The 12,521-nt window shown below is 36.5% G+C and overlaps 1 protein-coding gene across 1 annotated transcript; it reads left to right on the forward strand.

Annotated features, from left to right (window-relative positions):
- Nucleotides 1-2,841: 2,841 nt before the first annotated feature.
- On the forward strand, nt 2,842-12,244 carry SNX2 (sorting nexin 2; the record flags this gene model as incomplete). The annotated part of the gene is made up of 9 exons (XM_009868551.1): nt 2,842-2,917; nt 4,058-4,171; nt 4,399-4,492; nt 6,714-6,919; nt 7,913-8,056; nt 8,544-8,555; nt 10,736-10,816; nt 10,924-10,995; nt 11,768-12,244. Coding segments are annotated over 9 exons (850 nt in total), but the record flags the coding sequence as incomplete, so codon positions are not given.
- Between the last annotated feature and the right edge of the window lie 277 nt (nt 12,245-12,521).

The following is a 12,521-nucleotide window of genomic DNA, read 5'->3' on the forward strand; positions in this document are numbered from 1 at the left end:
TTCCAGCCTCAGCAATTCTGTGGTTCTGTAATTGGGGTCTGGGCAATTTGTACTTAGATTCTGGAGGCTGCATGCAGCTGCCAAATTTTTGTGTAGAAATTGAATAATTCCCTTTAGAAATGGGAAATGTAGCCTTATTCATAGAGAGGATTATAGGTAACTTTTCAAACTGGTTGCTGCATAAAATTAAGATTGCAGACGTTTAAGTACGTAAAGTTTTAGTTACCTTAGTTAGGCATTTTGGGTTTAAGGAGTTAAGGCACTTGAGCAGCATGTCAGTTCCATAGAAAATCAACTGTTCTGCAGGGAGACAAGTGAAAGAGACATTCAGTCACTTGAAAGTAAAGTAGCCTTCTGACAGCTTACAGTACATTGATGTGACTATCTGAATTTTGGTGTAAGAGATACTGGTTCCCTGTTACTCAGCGCTGTTGTACAACTATTGTTCAAGTACCTCTGCCACTGGAAGGGTACTGTCACTGATAGACTGCATCATTTCCCCGTTGACATAACTAGTAAAGCCTTTAGCAAGTAACTAGAACAACTTACACAAGCATACAGCCTTAGTTTTGGTATGATTTTGTAAAGTGCCAATTGCTGTGATACAGTTGAATCATGTAAGATAGTACAGTGTAAAAGAGTTTCAGTTAAACTAGAAAATTAAGAAAAGTTAAAGTGTTTAGATTGCATGTTGAAAGACCTATTTAACATGATGTATGCAGCTCTTGAAATTTTGGAGTTCCAGACCCAATCTTAAAATATCTTTTCAGAATCCAATTGCTAATATCTTTCTATTTCCTAAGTAACAGAGGAATTGCTGAAATGATACTGAACTTCAAAACACTGATAGGTTGTTCTTAGTTTCTATTACTGAAAATTGGCATATATCTTAACATTTGCCACTTAAAATTGCATCCAGAAGTTAGTGAAGTTCTGTCTTTTGAAGTGGAACTGTGAAACATGTTCTGGTTATTCAACAAGTCTGATGCTGAAGGCATGGTGCTATGAGATATGATGATTTGGAAAAATAGCTGGGGTTAGAGTAGTGGGGTTTAGATAATTGAACAGATACTTCCACACAACTTTAGGTCTCTCTGTAGCAGAGATGGCTTGTTTCCCTCTTGGTTGCTTAATTGAACAACCAGAGTAGGATTAGAGAAAGTGACAGGCTTGTGTGCTGCTTTTTCATTTATTTGTTAGAGGAGTTACACTCCTGTAACAAATTAGAAGTGTACCACTTCTAATGGATATTGAGCACTCCTCCCATACTGGGGCATGGACTCCTGAGGACTCGTGACAATGTTAGCAAGGTTTCACAGTATATTCCATTTGCTTTTTTTGAGAAAGTTTATGAATCCGTTATATGGCAAGGAGAAGCCTTGTCATCATGCCAACTTTAGCTATCTTTTTCCTTCAGAATCAAAAAATTACCTACCTACCAAGGTGATAGAGGCAGTGGTTCTGTTGCTCTTGCCTAGACCTGAGGAAAACGTGTTAATGTTCCCCAGAAAGTCAGACAAAAGAAATGTGCTTCAATTTGCTCTTTTTTGAACAGAGAACCATGGGGAAAGTGGCCAAGAAGCAATGTAACTTGTTGATTGAGTTGACTAAAATTTATACCCTAGAATAATGAACCTGGAGACTACAAATCTGCCTGCCAGATGCCCTCAAGCACATTGCCAGTTGTCTACAGTGGAAATGTTAGAAGTCTCTCAGAGTAAAGGCTATTCTGTAGCAGCAAATTGCTGAAGAAAAGTCTCTGCCTACTTGCAACACTAACTTTAACTTTTACTTGCTACTGAGTATAGAACAAGCAAGGAAAAGTCAAGCAGTCGAATGTATAAAATAGTTTCACTGCAGTCCTTTAGGAATTAAAATAAGGATCTGGTAGCTCTAACTAATGGAGGATGGAAAAAATACATTAATTTATAATATCGATATACTTAGACCTTCAGTTAAAAGTCCTATCCCACCTTATATTCTAAGTCAGTTTCCAAGCAATTTGTGAATGTAATGGGGTTGTTCTGGTACTTCACAGCTAAGGCTTGAGTAAAACTAAATCTCTGCAAAAAGCAGAGTGTTGTCTTTATAGTATTTTGTCACTGCATCTTATATTCTTTTGAAATATTAGATTTCGTCAAAGCATTCATGTGAACATCACATTTTCTGTTAATATATAATGTTAAAATCAGTTATGACAAAATTGCAGCAGTTTTTAAGGGAATAACACTTGAAATTTCTCTCTTCTACTCATATTTGTTCAATCAACAGTTTTTAGATCTAAGCTGAAAAGCAAAACATTGCAAAGGAAAGGAGTTGCGTTGATTTATTTTTATTAAGGGGGAGGAGTGGGAGATGTGGATAAGTCCTTCAGAACTAATATGGGTCGAAGGCTTTAGTCTAGACAGCAAATAAGTAGTTTATACCTGGAATATAATCAGCTCATTTCTCCAAGATTTCCTTTGATCCTAAAATACTTTCAGTCACAAGTTCTGGGTCTTGTGACAGCCTTATTGGAGTAAAGCTTCCATGAATATTTGAACAGCTTAGGGGTCCTGGCTTCTAACTCTGAGTAGGACCTAGTCTAAGTGTTTGTTGGAGGAGGGTGACAGAAAGCTTAAATATAGTTTGAAGAGTCAGCAGACGAGCAAAGGATTGAGGGCGCGTGGAGACTGAACTATAACCATTTGGAGATGATTTTTAAGGAGTGTTCAAGCTCCGTTTGATAATGAGGGAGGTTGTGTGCTGTATTGTATGAATTCTTTAGATGAAGGGCACTTTTCAAGGCTGTCAGGCACATTGAATCTGTTTTATCTAATATTTTAATTTTTAAAATTATAGGTATCTACAGCGAACAGTAAAACACCCAACCTTATTACAGGATCCAGATTTAAGACAGTTCCTGGAAAGTTCAGAGGTATTTAAGCCAAAGTTCTCACATTTGTTTCTAGATACGGTAACCTACAAAGCAATATATTCTCTTTGTTGAGACCTACTTAGGCAGTGGTGTGCCTGTGCTTCTGATGAAACTTAGAGAAGTGCTAGCCACCAAAAGCTCTTTGCTGTTCAGCGACTTCTCAAGCAAGTTGGTCTGTCCAGTTCTGAGGGAAGCTTGCTTACATGGGGAATATCCATGATTGATGTTACTGGTTGTTAAGTTAGACCAAGAATTGGAAGCAGCATTCTTGCCTAGGAATATAGATATATTGGTAGAATAATGTGAAAACTATCAATGCTGTTGGCCAGGCTTAGATGTATCAGTCTGGCACCTTTGATAATATTATTGTTAGAGATACATAGTATCTCTTTATAACTGCTCATAGTGGATTCGCTGTAATACTAAACTGTCTTTTGGCCAGTGTCAGTATCTTAGTTATACTGAGTGACAAAGACCTCACTTGGCACAAAAGCATCATTGACAGATAACTTACACTGTATTTGTCGATGCTGCTGACAGACAAAACATCACATGAAGGGCCACCTTGTATGGCACATTCAGATTTGCCTGAATAAAAATAATAACGATTACATTTAAAGTTTGTTAACTTATCCCTGAGGGTTTCTAAGTACCTAAGCAAATGCACAATTCTCTCGATACGCATGGGGATTTTGAAATATGGCCTATAATGAAAAGCGAAAAGACATCAACCTTTCATAATCAGCATGTGGTGCAAATCTTTCATTACAAGTAAATGTTTTAAAGAATTTCTTTTGTCTAATTTGTTGTAAATTTAAGCTTTTCTGTTCCTGTAGTGGCAGTTTGTTCTCTGTAGTATATAGGTGGCTAGTTAGGACCTTTGGCTAGTTCATAATCACTTTGGACAAGCAGGTTGTTTGTTTCATTTAAATGTAAAGATGTAGAAGAAAAGTAAATAGTCTATATTTTATGTTTTCCTCTTGAGAATGTAAAAGTAGCAAATCTGGGAAATTAAACTCCACCATATTGAAACACATAGGAGTAAAGAAAACACTATACCCTTTTCTTTCCCCCTTGTGCCCAGTTAAACCTCCATCCTTTTAACCAGTCTCTTTGCCCTTATTTGTCATTCAATTCCAGCTGCCGAGAGCGGTTAACACCCAGGCTCTGAGTGGAGCAGGAATATTGAGGATGGTGAACAAGGCTGCCGACGCTGTCAACAAAATGACGATCAAGATGAATGAATCGGATGCAGTATGACCTGATTTTTCGGCTTGAATAATGAGATGAATTAATGAGCCTCAACAATTGCATTTTAAAGATGTAGTAGTAGAAAATGGGTTATTAATTTGCTTATTGGCTTGAATTCTTAGCTGTATCAGTTGACCACCCTGGTAGTATATGGATAATTTGCTTCTTTAAAACCAGAAATGTTGTTGGTAATCTAATTTGTAATGCTTGACTCTTTCATCTTTTGTCAGTGGTTTGAAGAAAAACAGCAGCAATTTGAGAATCTGGATCAGCAGCTTAGGAAACTTCATGCTAGTGTTGAAGCATTAGTCTGCCACAGAAAAGGTAACTATACTTTTATGTTGCTGCATGAACTCAAGTGCTTAGAAGTTCAGTAAATTGTAATGAAACAATAGCTTAGTATGTCAGAGTTCTTAACTAACTCAGTTATACAGTATATTTTAATGCAAAAATCTTCTGATTTTGCCTTTTAGTTTGAACTGGTTTAGCATTTTTGTATACCTGTTCTTAATTTTAACCAGAATTTCTGTAATTCCTAAAGTTAATGTGTTGGTTTAGCATAGGCCGTGTTCTTGCAGAGATTCAGTACCATACCTAGCAAGTGATTCTACTGCAGTAGACTTTGATAAATGTATCTCTAGGTCTCATGGCAGGAATCATTTCCTTCTGAACAAAAAGTGGCTACATAAATCCATTTAAAAATGTTTTGGTTCAGTATTGCTCTCCTGAGTTCAGGCTCTTAAACAGGAATGTACTGTTCTTAATTTGGTCCACATAATGTTACATCATCAAGCTACTGTTAAAGTAAAATTTTCTGGAAAGTAGTCTCGGAATATCAGCTTTTAGTTTACTTATTTTAGAGAAAAGCAAAGGTTGTAAGTTTATTCTTTAATCACCAATGCTTCTGTTTTGTCAAAGATTGCTTTCCATCAGATGGTATTAGAAAACAAACAAAAAAACCCCAACAAACCCAAACAAACAAAAGAGCTCAAAACGAACCACTAACATCAAAACCTTAATTTGTAGTTTCAAGGAAGACCATAAATGTGCCCTCTGACACTACTCTACTGTATTATATTCAGATGTGGAGTCAACATTCAGCCCTACACTTTGGAAAGTATGTGAAAATAGAATCATAGAATCATAGAGTGTGTTGGGCTGGAAGAGTCTTTTAAAGGTCATCTAGTCCAACCCTCCTGCAGTGAGTGGGGACACCTTTAGATCCGGCTGCTGGGAGCCCCCCTGAGCTTGAATGCTTCCAGGGATGGAGCCTTCACCGCCTTCATAGCGAAGAACTTCTTCCTGACATCCAACCCAACTCTACCCTGCTCTAGTTTAAAACTGTTGCCCCTCATCCTGTTGCTACCCACCCTTGTAAGCAGCCCCTCACCAGCTTTCCTGTAGCCCCCTTCAGGTACTGGAAGGCCTCTATAAGGTCTCCCTGGAGCCTTCTCTTCTCCAGGTTGAACAACCCTAACTCTCTCACCCCATCTTCTCAGGAGAGGTGCTCCAGCCCTTTGATGATTTTTGTGGCCCTCCAGTAAGTTGCTTTCTCTTAACTCCATCAGGAATTACTCTCTGTAGTGAGAAATCTTTGGCTATGTGTACTCAAGACTAAAGATGATTTTAAGAAATAATGGAAAATGGAAGTGTTTGTCTACTGTTGTTTTAACACCTGCTAGTGGATTTAAAGAAGTGTGGTAGTTCTGAGGAATTTTTAAGACTTATGTTTAAGACCTTTTGCTTTTACAAATGTTTCTGGTGTTCTGATGATTCCACAGAAGCAGCACAGCTGCACACAAACCTGCACTTTTAATCCAGAAGTAATGTGAATTGTTTAAAGGTAGATTTGTTTAAAGGTACTTCATAGGATTTAACTTTGTACAGGGTGACTTACATGGGATTTGATAAGACAATTGCTCTACTGTTTGTTAATAAATAATCTCAAGACTTTACCTTCATGGATGCCAGCCATGCTGGTATGTGAGTTTTGTTTTTCTTTCAAGGTGTGTCAGTGTGGCAATACACTACAGTATGCACATCAAAGTTACTTTAGTCAATAAAAGAATATAACAGAAATAAATTCTACTCGTAGGTTTGGTGGCTTTGTGAAATAATTGTGGTTTTTTTCCACCATGAGCTACATGGAATAACTATGCTATAGACCTGTTAAAATTGTTTGAAACTTGCTCTATAAGTACCTTAGCTTTTATTTTATAGGCTTACATTTTCTCTGAACTAGGCAGCTGGATAATACTGAAGTGATAAGTTTTTTCCGTGCCTTTTGCTAGGCAGAGTAGGCATGACATTAAAAGGCTCGGCAAAACATTTATTGATAAAGAGTGCTTTTTCATGCAGGGGTTTATTCTAAATGTGCTTTCGCTGTGATCTTGTGTATTTTGTCATGAGCTTTTTGGAAATACAGCTTACATTTTTCAGTTGGTTAAGTTAGGCTTGAAATAGAGCAGAGGTTTCTGCTCCACTGATCTACGCTGCAGAGTAACATAACAGTTTAACTACATTGTACTGAACTCTTGTATTTCAGAGCTTTCAGCCAACACAGCTGCCTTCGCTAAAAGTGCTGCTATGTTAGGTAACTCTGAGGACCACACTGCTCTATCGAGAGCTCTGTCTCAGCTTGCAGAGGTTGAAGAGAAGATAGATCAATTGCATCAAGAACAAGCTTTTGCAGATTTCTATGTGTTCTCAGAACTGCTTGGTGATTACATTCGGCTCATTGCTGCAGTTAAAGTGAGTATTACTAGGAAAAACACTGGTTTTTAAGGTCACATTCCTCAGCTTGTAATTTCAGAGTAAATGAATGTGTATTTGCATATGTGACAATGCAGTTAAGACTTCAGTGTTTGCCTGATGTTCTAGCTGAGTAAAGTGAATGCATCCATGATCAGTTACTCCATTAATAAAAGTGGTTGTGATAAAAAATGGGAATGGATTAATAACAGATAGACAAAATGTAAATAGTGAGCATCATCTACTTTGAGCTGCATTAATTGTACACAGTATTTAGGGACACAATACACTACTGTGTCTGAGCATGCTGTAGTTGTTTTTTTTCAGGTTAGTTATTCTTACTGGATGCTCATAATTTTTTGAGAACGCAGTTTGCCTGTATTTGGTAGATAGCCTGTAGTTTATGTAAATAAGAAACAAATACAATTTGTGGATCTATGTCTTATTAAAGGTGAGGAAGGGGTGTCTGTGAATTTTATCCAAAAATATCTTTTGGTTTATCCAAAAGTATCAGCAGGTTATTGGGAGTATGTATTTTTCTTTTTTTTTCTTTCTTTTTTTTCCCCCTCCTAATACATGCACTTTAAATTTGCTACCTTAGTCCATTGCTAACAAAATGTATTGCTGAATATGCATGTAGTCCATATGTATGAAAACTTTGCTAGAATCTGCATTTAGAGAAGTGTTTGCATAACAGAGCACTTTGTAGTGGATGTTTTGGTAGTGTTTTGATGGAATGAGAAGCATAAAATGGTTTGAGGCACTAAGGTATCTGCTCTGAGAAGTCTTTCTGAATGCTCTGTTGTTTATGGAAGGTGAAGGTATTGACCTATACCAGCATGCTATCAGAGGAAATACAGGAAGACATGGTAAATGCAGTGAGGTTTTTTTGGGGTATACTTGTCCTGGTTTATGAAGAATTAACCTTTCCTTCTAGGAATTTAGATAGCTCTAATAATTCCAGTTGTTTAATAAATTTGTCTATCCTTACAGGGTGTGTTTGATCATCGAATGAAATGCTGGCAGAAATGGCAAGATGCTCAGGTCACTTTACAAAAAAAACGTGAAGCTGAAGCAAAGCTGCAACTTGCCAACAAACCTGAAAAACTGCAGCAAGCTAAAGATGAGATAAAAGAGGTAATGTTATAAACATTATTTTGGAGGTCATCCTTTCGCATTAACTCATTCATTCTGCATTAATGCACTACTTTATACCATTTTTATTTACAAATCACTCATTTGCTGTTTCCTATGTTTACTGAAATTGTTAAAGGGAATTTAAAATGTTAAATGTGCACAGTTGTTACTTATTGTAAGATCTGTAAGGCAGCTAATACTGTCTCTGCAGAGTCTGGGAGATGGGAGGAGGGGAACATAGAAAAGTTAAATAATATATTTAACTGTTAACAGATCACTTGGGTAGGCAGAGGAGCATCTCTTGGCTTCTAAAGCTAAAATCCATCTAAGATGACTAATAGAGAACTGTTCCCATGTTTTGCCTAATTATGCAGCTTAGCTACCCATATATATATGTGTGTGTATATATGGTGTAATTTCAGTAAAAATAAATCTAACATGTTGAAGTGTCATAATTTATACACTTTTTCTATCATGCTTCACTAAGGAAATTGAAGAGGTAGGACAACTTAATTATTTAACATCAATGCATTCTAATTATGCACCAGTATTCTTCCATTATTGGGAGAACATCATTGCAGAATTCAAGCTCTCTTTTGCAGTTACTTTGCTTGGCTTCCTCATTGGTCACCAACCTCATGCTGCTTTGTTCCTTCTGCCCTTCAATACATTTTGCATACAGTGTTGAAGTTACTCATTAACTTGGCTTTCTTTTTCTTAACAAAAGGCCTTTCTTTACCGTGAAATCTTAATGTCACTCTTTTGTGATGACAGTCTTGCTGGTTGCCTCTCTTGATGTCACCCATCCATCCACAATACAAATGAACTGGAATTCCTTGTCAAAAATAATTCCTGAGTATTGGAAGTAGTAGGAAGTACTCAGTGATCTTTTCTTGGTCCCAGTGTTAAAATAATTACATGGTTCCCAAAGGATTTATTTTTCCTGCTTTACTGGATGATTAGAGAAGGTTGTTCGTAAACCCACAATTGGAATGTGCTGATCAAAAGCTATTGCTGCCATTGAAACATGTCCAGAGTTGCTGAATTCTGTAATAATAGTCCTCTGGCAGAGCAGTTGTGGAGTGGAAGCCTACTCAAGCTTCATCCATGCCTCAGTTGTGTTTTGTAGATAAAAAGGCCAAAGAACAGTCCTAGAAATACCTCGTCAAACAAGGACAAATTTCTCCTTGTCAGAAACTGAGATGGCAGGCTGTTACCCAGTGATAATCTGTGTAGGACTTGGCATCTGGGCATTATGAAACTGAGATGCTGGATCCATTAGGCCTATAGAGGCTTTCACTGAAGTCTCAAGCACCTCTAATAGCTGTGGTAGGAAGGCACAGGCAGTCTTAATCTACCTTTTATTTGGCTGAATTTTGCATTGTTTCAGTTATTAGATAACTCTTCAGGTTCTTCTGGAAGAACATCCTATTATGACTTACTGCATATCGTCATTACGTGTATCTGGAAAGGCAATTAAGGAGACTGAATAAATACAAACTAAAAACATAAATACGCAGTAGGTATTTATTGGAACATAGATGATGATCATCTCATATCACAGTAGTATCTTGAGACTGCACCACAAAATGCTTTTGTGAGTAAACAGGACTACTAGACTGCTAACAGGAATATGCTATATTGAATTATGTTGCTTCCCTGCTACCTTTTTCTAGGGAAGATAGGTGTTACTGGATTTATTGGCTACCATAACTCAGTTAACATGTTGAGATGAACTGATGAAGTTGCATTTTAAATATCTATTAACCTGCCTGCATCCAAAGAGTGAGGATGATAGCTTTTTTCATAGTATATCTACACAGCTATCCTAATTTAACAATATAATTGTTAAATTTTTATTGTGTAAAATCAGAGTAGATGATGATCTTTTGCTATATAGCTGGATTTCCTTTCCTAAGGTGAAACATGACCTAGTGTCATGTATCGTTGAATGAATACTACGCTCCCAATGTGGCAAAACCCCACAAGCAACATCACTTCCTCTGAATTTTCCTTTTGTGCTCTTGTTAGGTGTGATAACTTTTCTACTCCACCTTTCTTTGAAAATAGTTCTCACTAAACTAGAAGGCATGTGCTTTGTCTTATTTAAGCAAGATGCATTCTAACTGGAAAGCCAGTAAACACATCTTCAATACCTTGTCATCTGCCACAGAAATATGATGGAGATAATGATATACCTGACCACAGGCAGAGATGAAGATTTTTAGTCATCTGCTCTGGAATTAGGAATGTACAGGGAACTAACTGAGACTCTTCCATACATGATTGGACAAATAGTCACAGAAGGCTTAGAGGTTTATAGTGGTGTTTGTAAATGGAATAGTAGGCAAAGATTTAGAGTCCTTTTTCCTTACTAAATAATCTTTAAAAGACGTTATTCAATATTCCTCAATAGCAATACTAAGATGTCTTTACATTTCATCTACAGATAGTATTACCTTAGAGATACCATTGTTTTAACTGATTTAGTGACATCCTATTGTACAGATTGTTACTTTGAAGTTGCCATTGTAATACTTTCCCTTAGGTATGCCACAAAATGAGATAGGTCCTTTTCAGCTCTTATGTGACTATTGCTAATATCCTAAAAAAAGTTTAGATACTGATAGACTGAATGGACAACACAAAGTCTTATCTCTGCATATCTTTCTTTGCCAGTGGGAGACAAAAGTTCAGCAAGGGGAAAAAGATTTTGAACAGATCTCCAAAACCATTCGCAAGGAAGTGGGAAGATTTGAGGCACGTATAATTTTGTCCAAGTAAATGACATTTTTACTTTAGATAATATTGACATTCCAAGTAGAATTGGTTAAGAGGTTAATATGCCGTAATTTATTTATTAACAGAAGGAACGAGTGAAAGACTTTAAAACTGTTATTATCGAGTACTTAGAGTCATTAGTCCAAACACAGCAGCAGGTAAGATGAATTTTAAGTTTCGTACAAGTTAATATTTAATACATTCCATATTATGATAATTATTAAAAAAAAATACTTTAAGTGTAGCAGTTTATAAAATGTAAAGAACTACTTCTAGTCTGGGGTTTGCCAGCTATTGCTGTGCTCTTTTGCACAGCTCTAATTCAGGGAAGCAAGGGAGAAGCTACCTTAGGGATATGAGCAATTGGAGGGTCTTGCTGCCTTCTGAAACTGAAGTAATACCTTCAGTTATAGATTGGAGTAAATCGTAATGAATATGTACTTAGACTTCATGAAGAGACTTGAATACTTAGTGTTTATTGCTCTTTTTTAAAAGTATAAAATTTTAATGAGTATTGAAAAGAAGTAAAACAGTTTCCAGTGACTGAGAAGTAGATTTTTTTTTTCCCGAAAGAATGTCTGGAGTCTTCCCTTTTTGCTCTGGGAATATAAACCTCCAGCTTTGTTTAATTAAAAAAAAAAAAAAAGGATACCCTTGGGGGTAAGAATAACCAACTGAGCTTGCAAACAAATTCTGTATAACTGTATTCTATACCATTGTGTTCCGTGTGTTAGCAGTTGTGTTGGTATGAGCAGATTTGTGCATTTATTACTTGTATTTTTTCCTTGCAATATGTAATAATGGATAATACAAAGCACCTATGTTCTCACTTTGTCCAGTGGAGACAAGTTTACCACAAGAGGAAGGTATATGTGTTTTCTTTTCCAACATTTAGTACCTAATAATGAGTGATATTCCCTTCTCTTCAAGCTAATAAAATACTGGGAGGCATTCCTACCTGAAGCCAAAGCCATCGCCTAAAAGAAGAATATTCCAAATGACAAGACACTCTGGATGCTTGTCCTCGATAAAACTAAATTCCACAGTAAAATCACTTTAAATCATCCAAATAAACCACTATATATTTTATTAATTAACGTGGCTTTTTTTATATACTACAGCATTTTATTAACAAGCTGCATGTCCTGACCCTCTTTGAAGCGGACTGTGGCATGATGTTCTGCAATACATTGCTGAATTGAACACTACTGTGTCTTAATACTTGCACTAAAGTGTGCATGGCAAGGCCAGAAAGCTGATATTTTTGTTCTTTACAATACAGTGTTCTGTAGTACATTTAGCTGATCTTTATGAAACAAATGATTGCACCGATTAATGTTCACTTAAACATTCCTGTACAAAATCATGTTTTTGTGATTACAATAATAAAGGGATGTACCTTGTGAAACATTAAACACTCCAGTTTTGTGTGTGTGTGTTAGATATTTACTGGTATTCTTAGAAGTAGCTTTAGAACAAGTTGAGATTATATCAAAGGCAGAACCAAAATTTAGTGAAGAATGCTGGAGAAATACAAACAAGTATTTTTGGTAAACGATTCTGGGTTTTAAATTCTGAGTCTCTTTGTTACAGGTATTCCTTTCACCTGAAGTTATCACTGCCTTGGTAAATTGTGATGCGTTTATACTCCTAGGTTCACAAGACTGATGCTTGCGCAAGAGAC

This window comes from Apaloderma vittatum, unplaced genomic scaffold (genome assembly GCF_000703405.1).
Source record: "Apaloderma vittatum isolate BGI_N311 unplaced genomic scaffold, ASM70340v1 scaffold36844, whole genome shotgun sequence".
In the NCBI taxonomy this organism is placed as follows: domain Eukaryota; kingdom Metazoa; phylum Chordata; class Aves; order Trogoniformes; family Trogonidae; genus Apaloderma; species Apaloderma vittatum.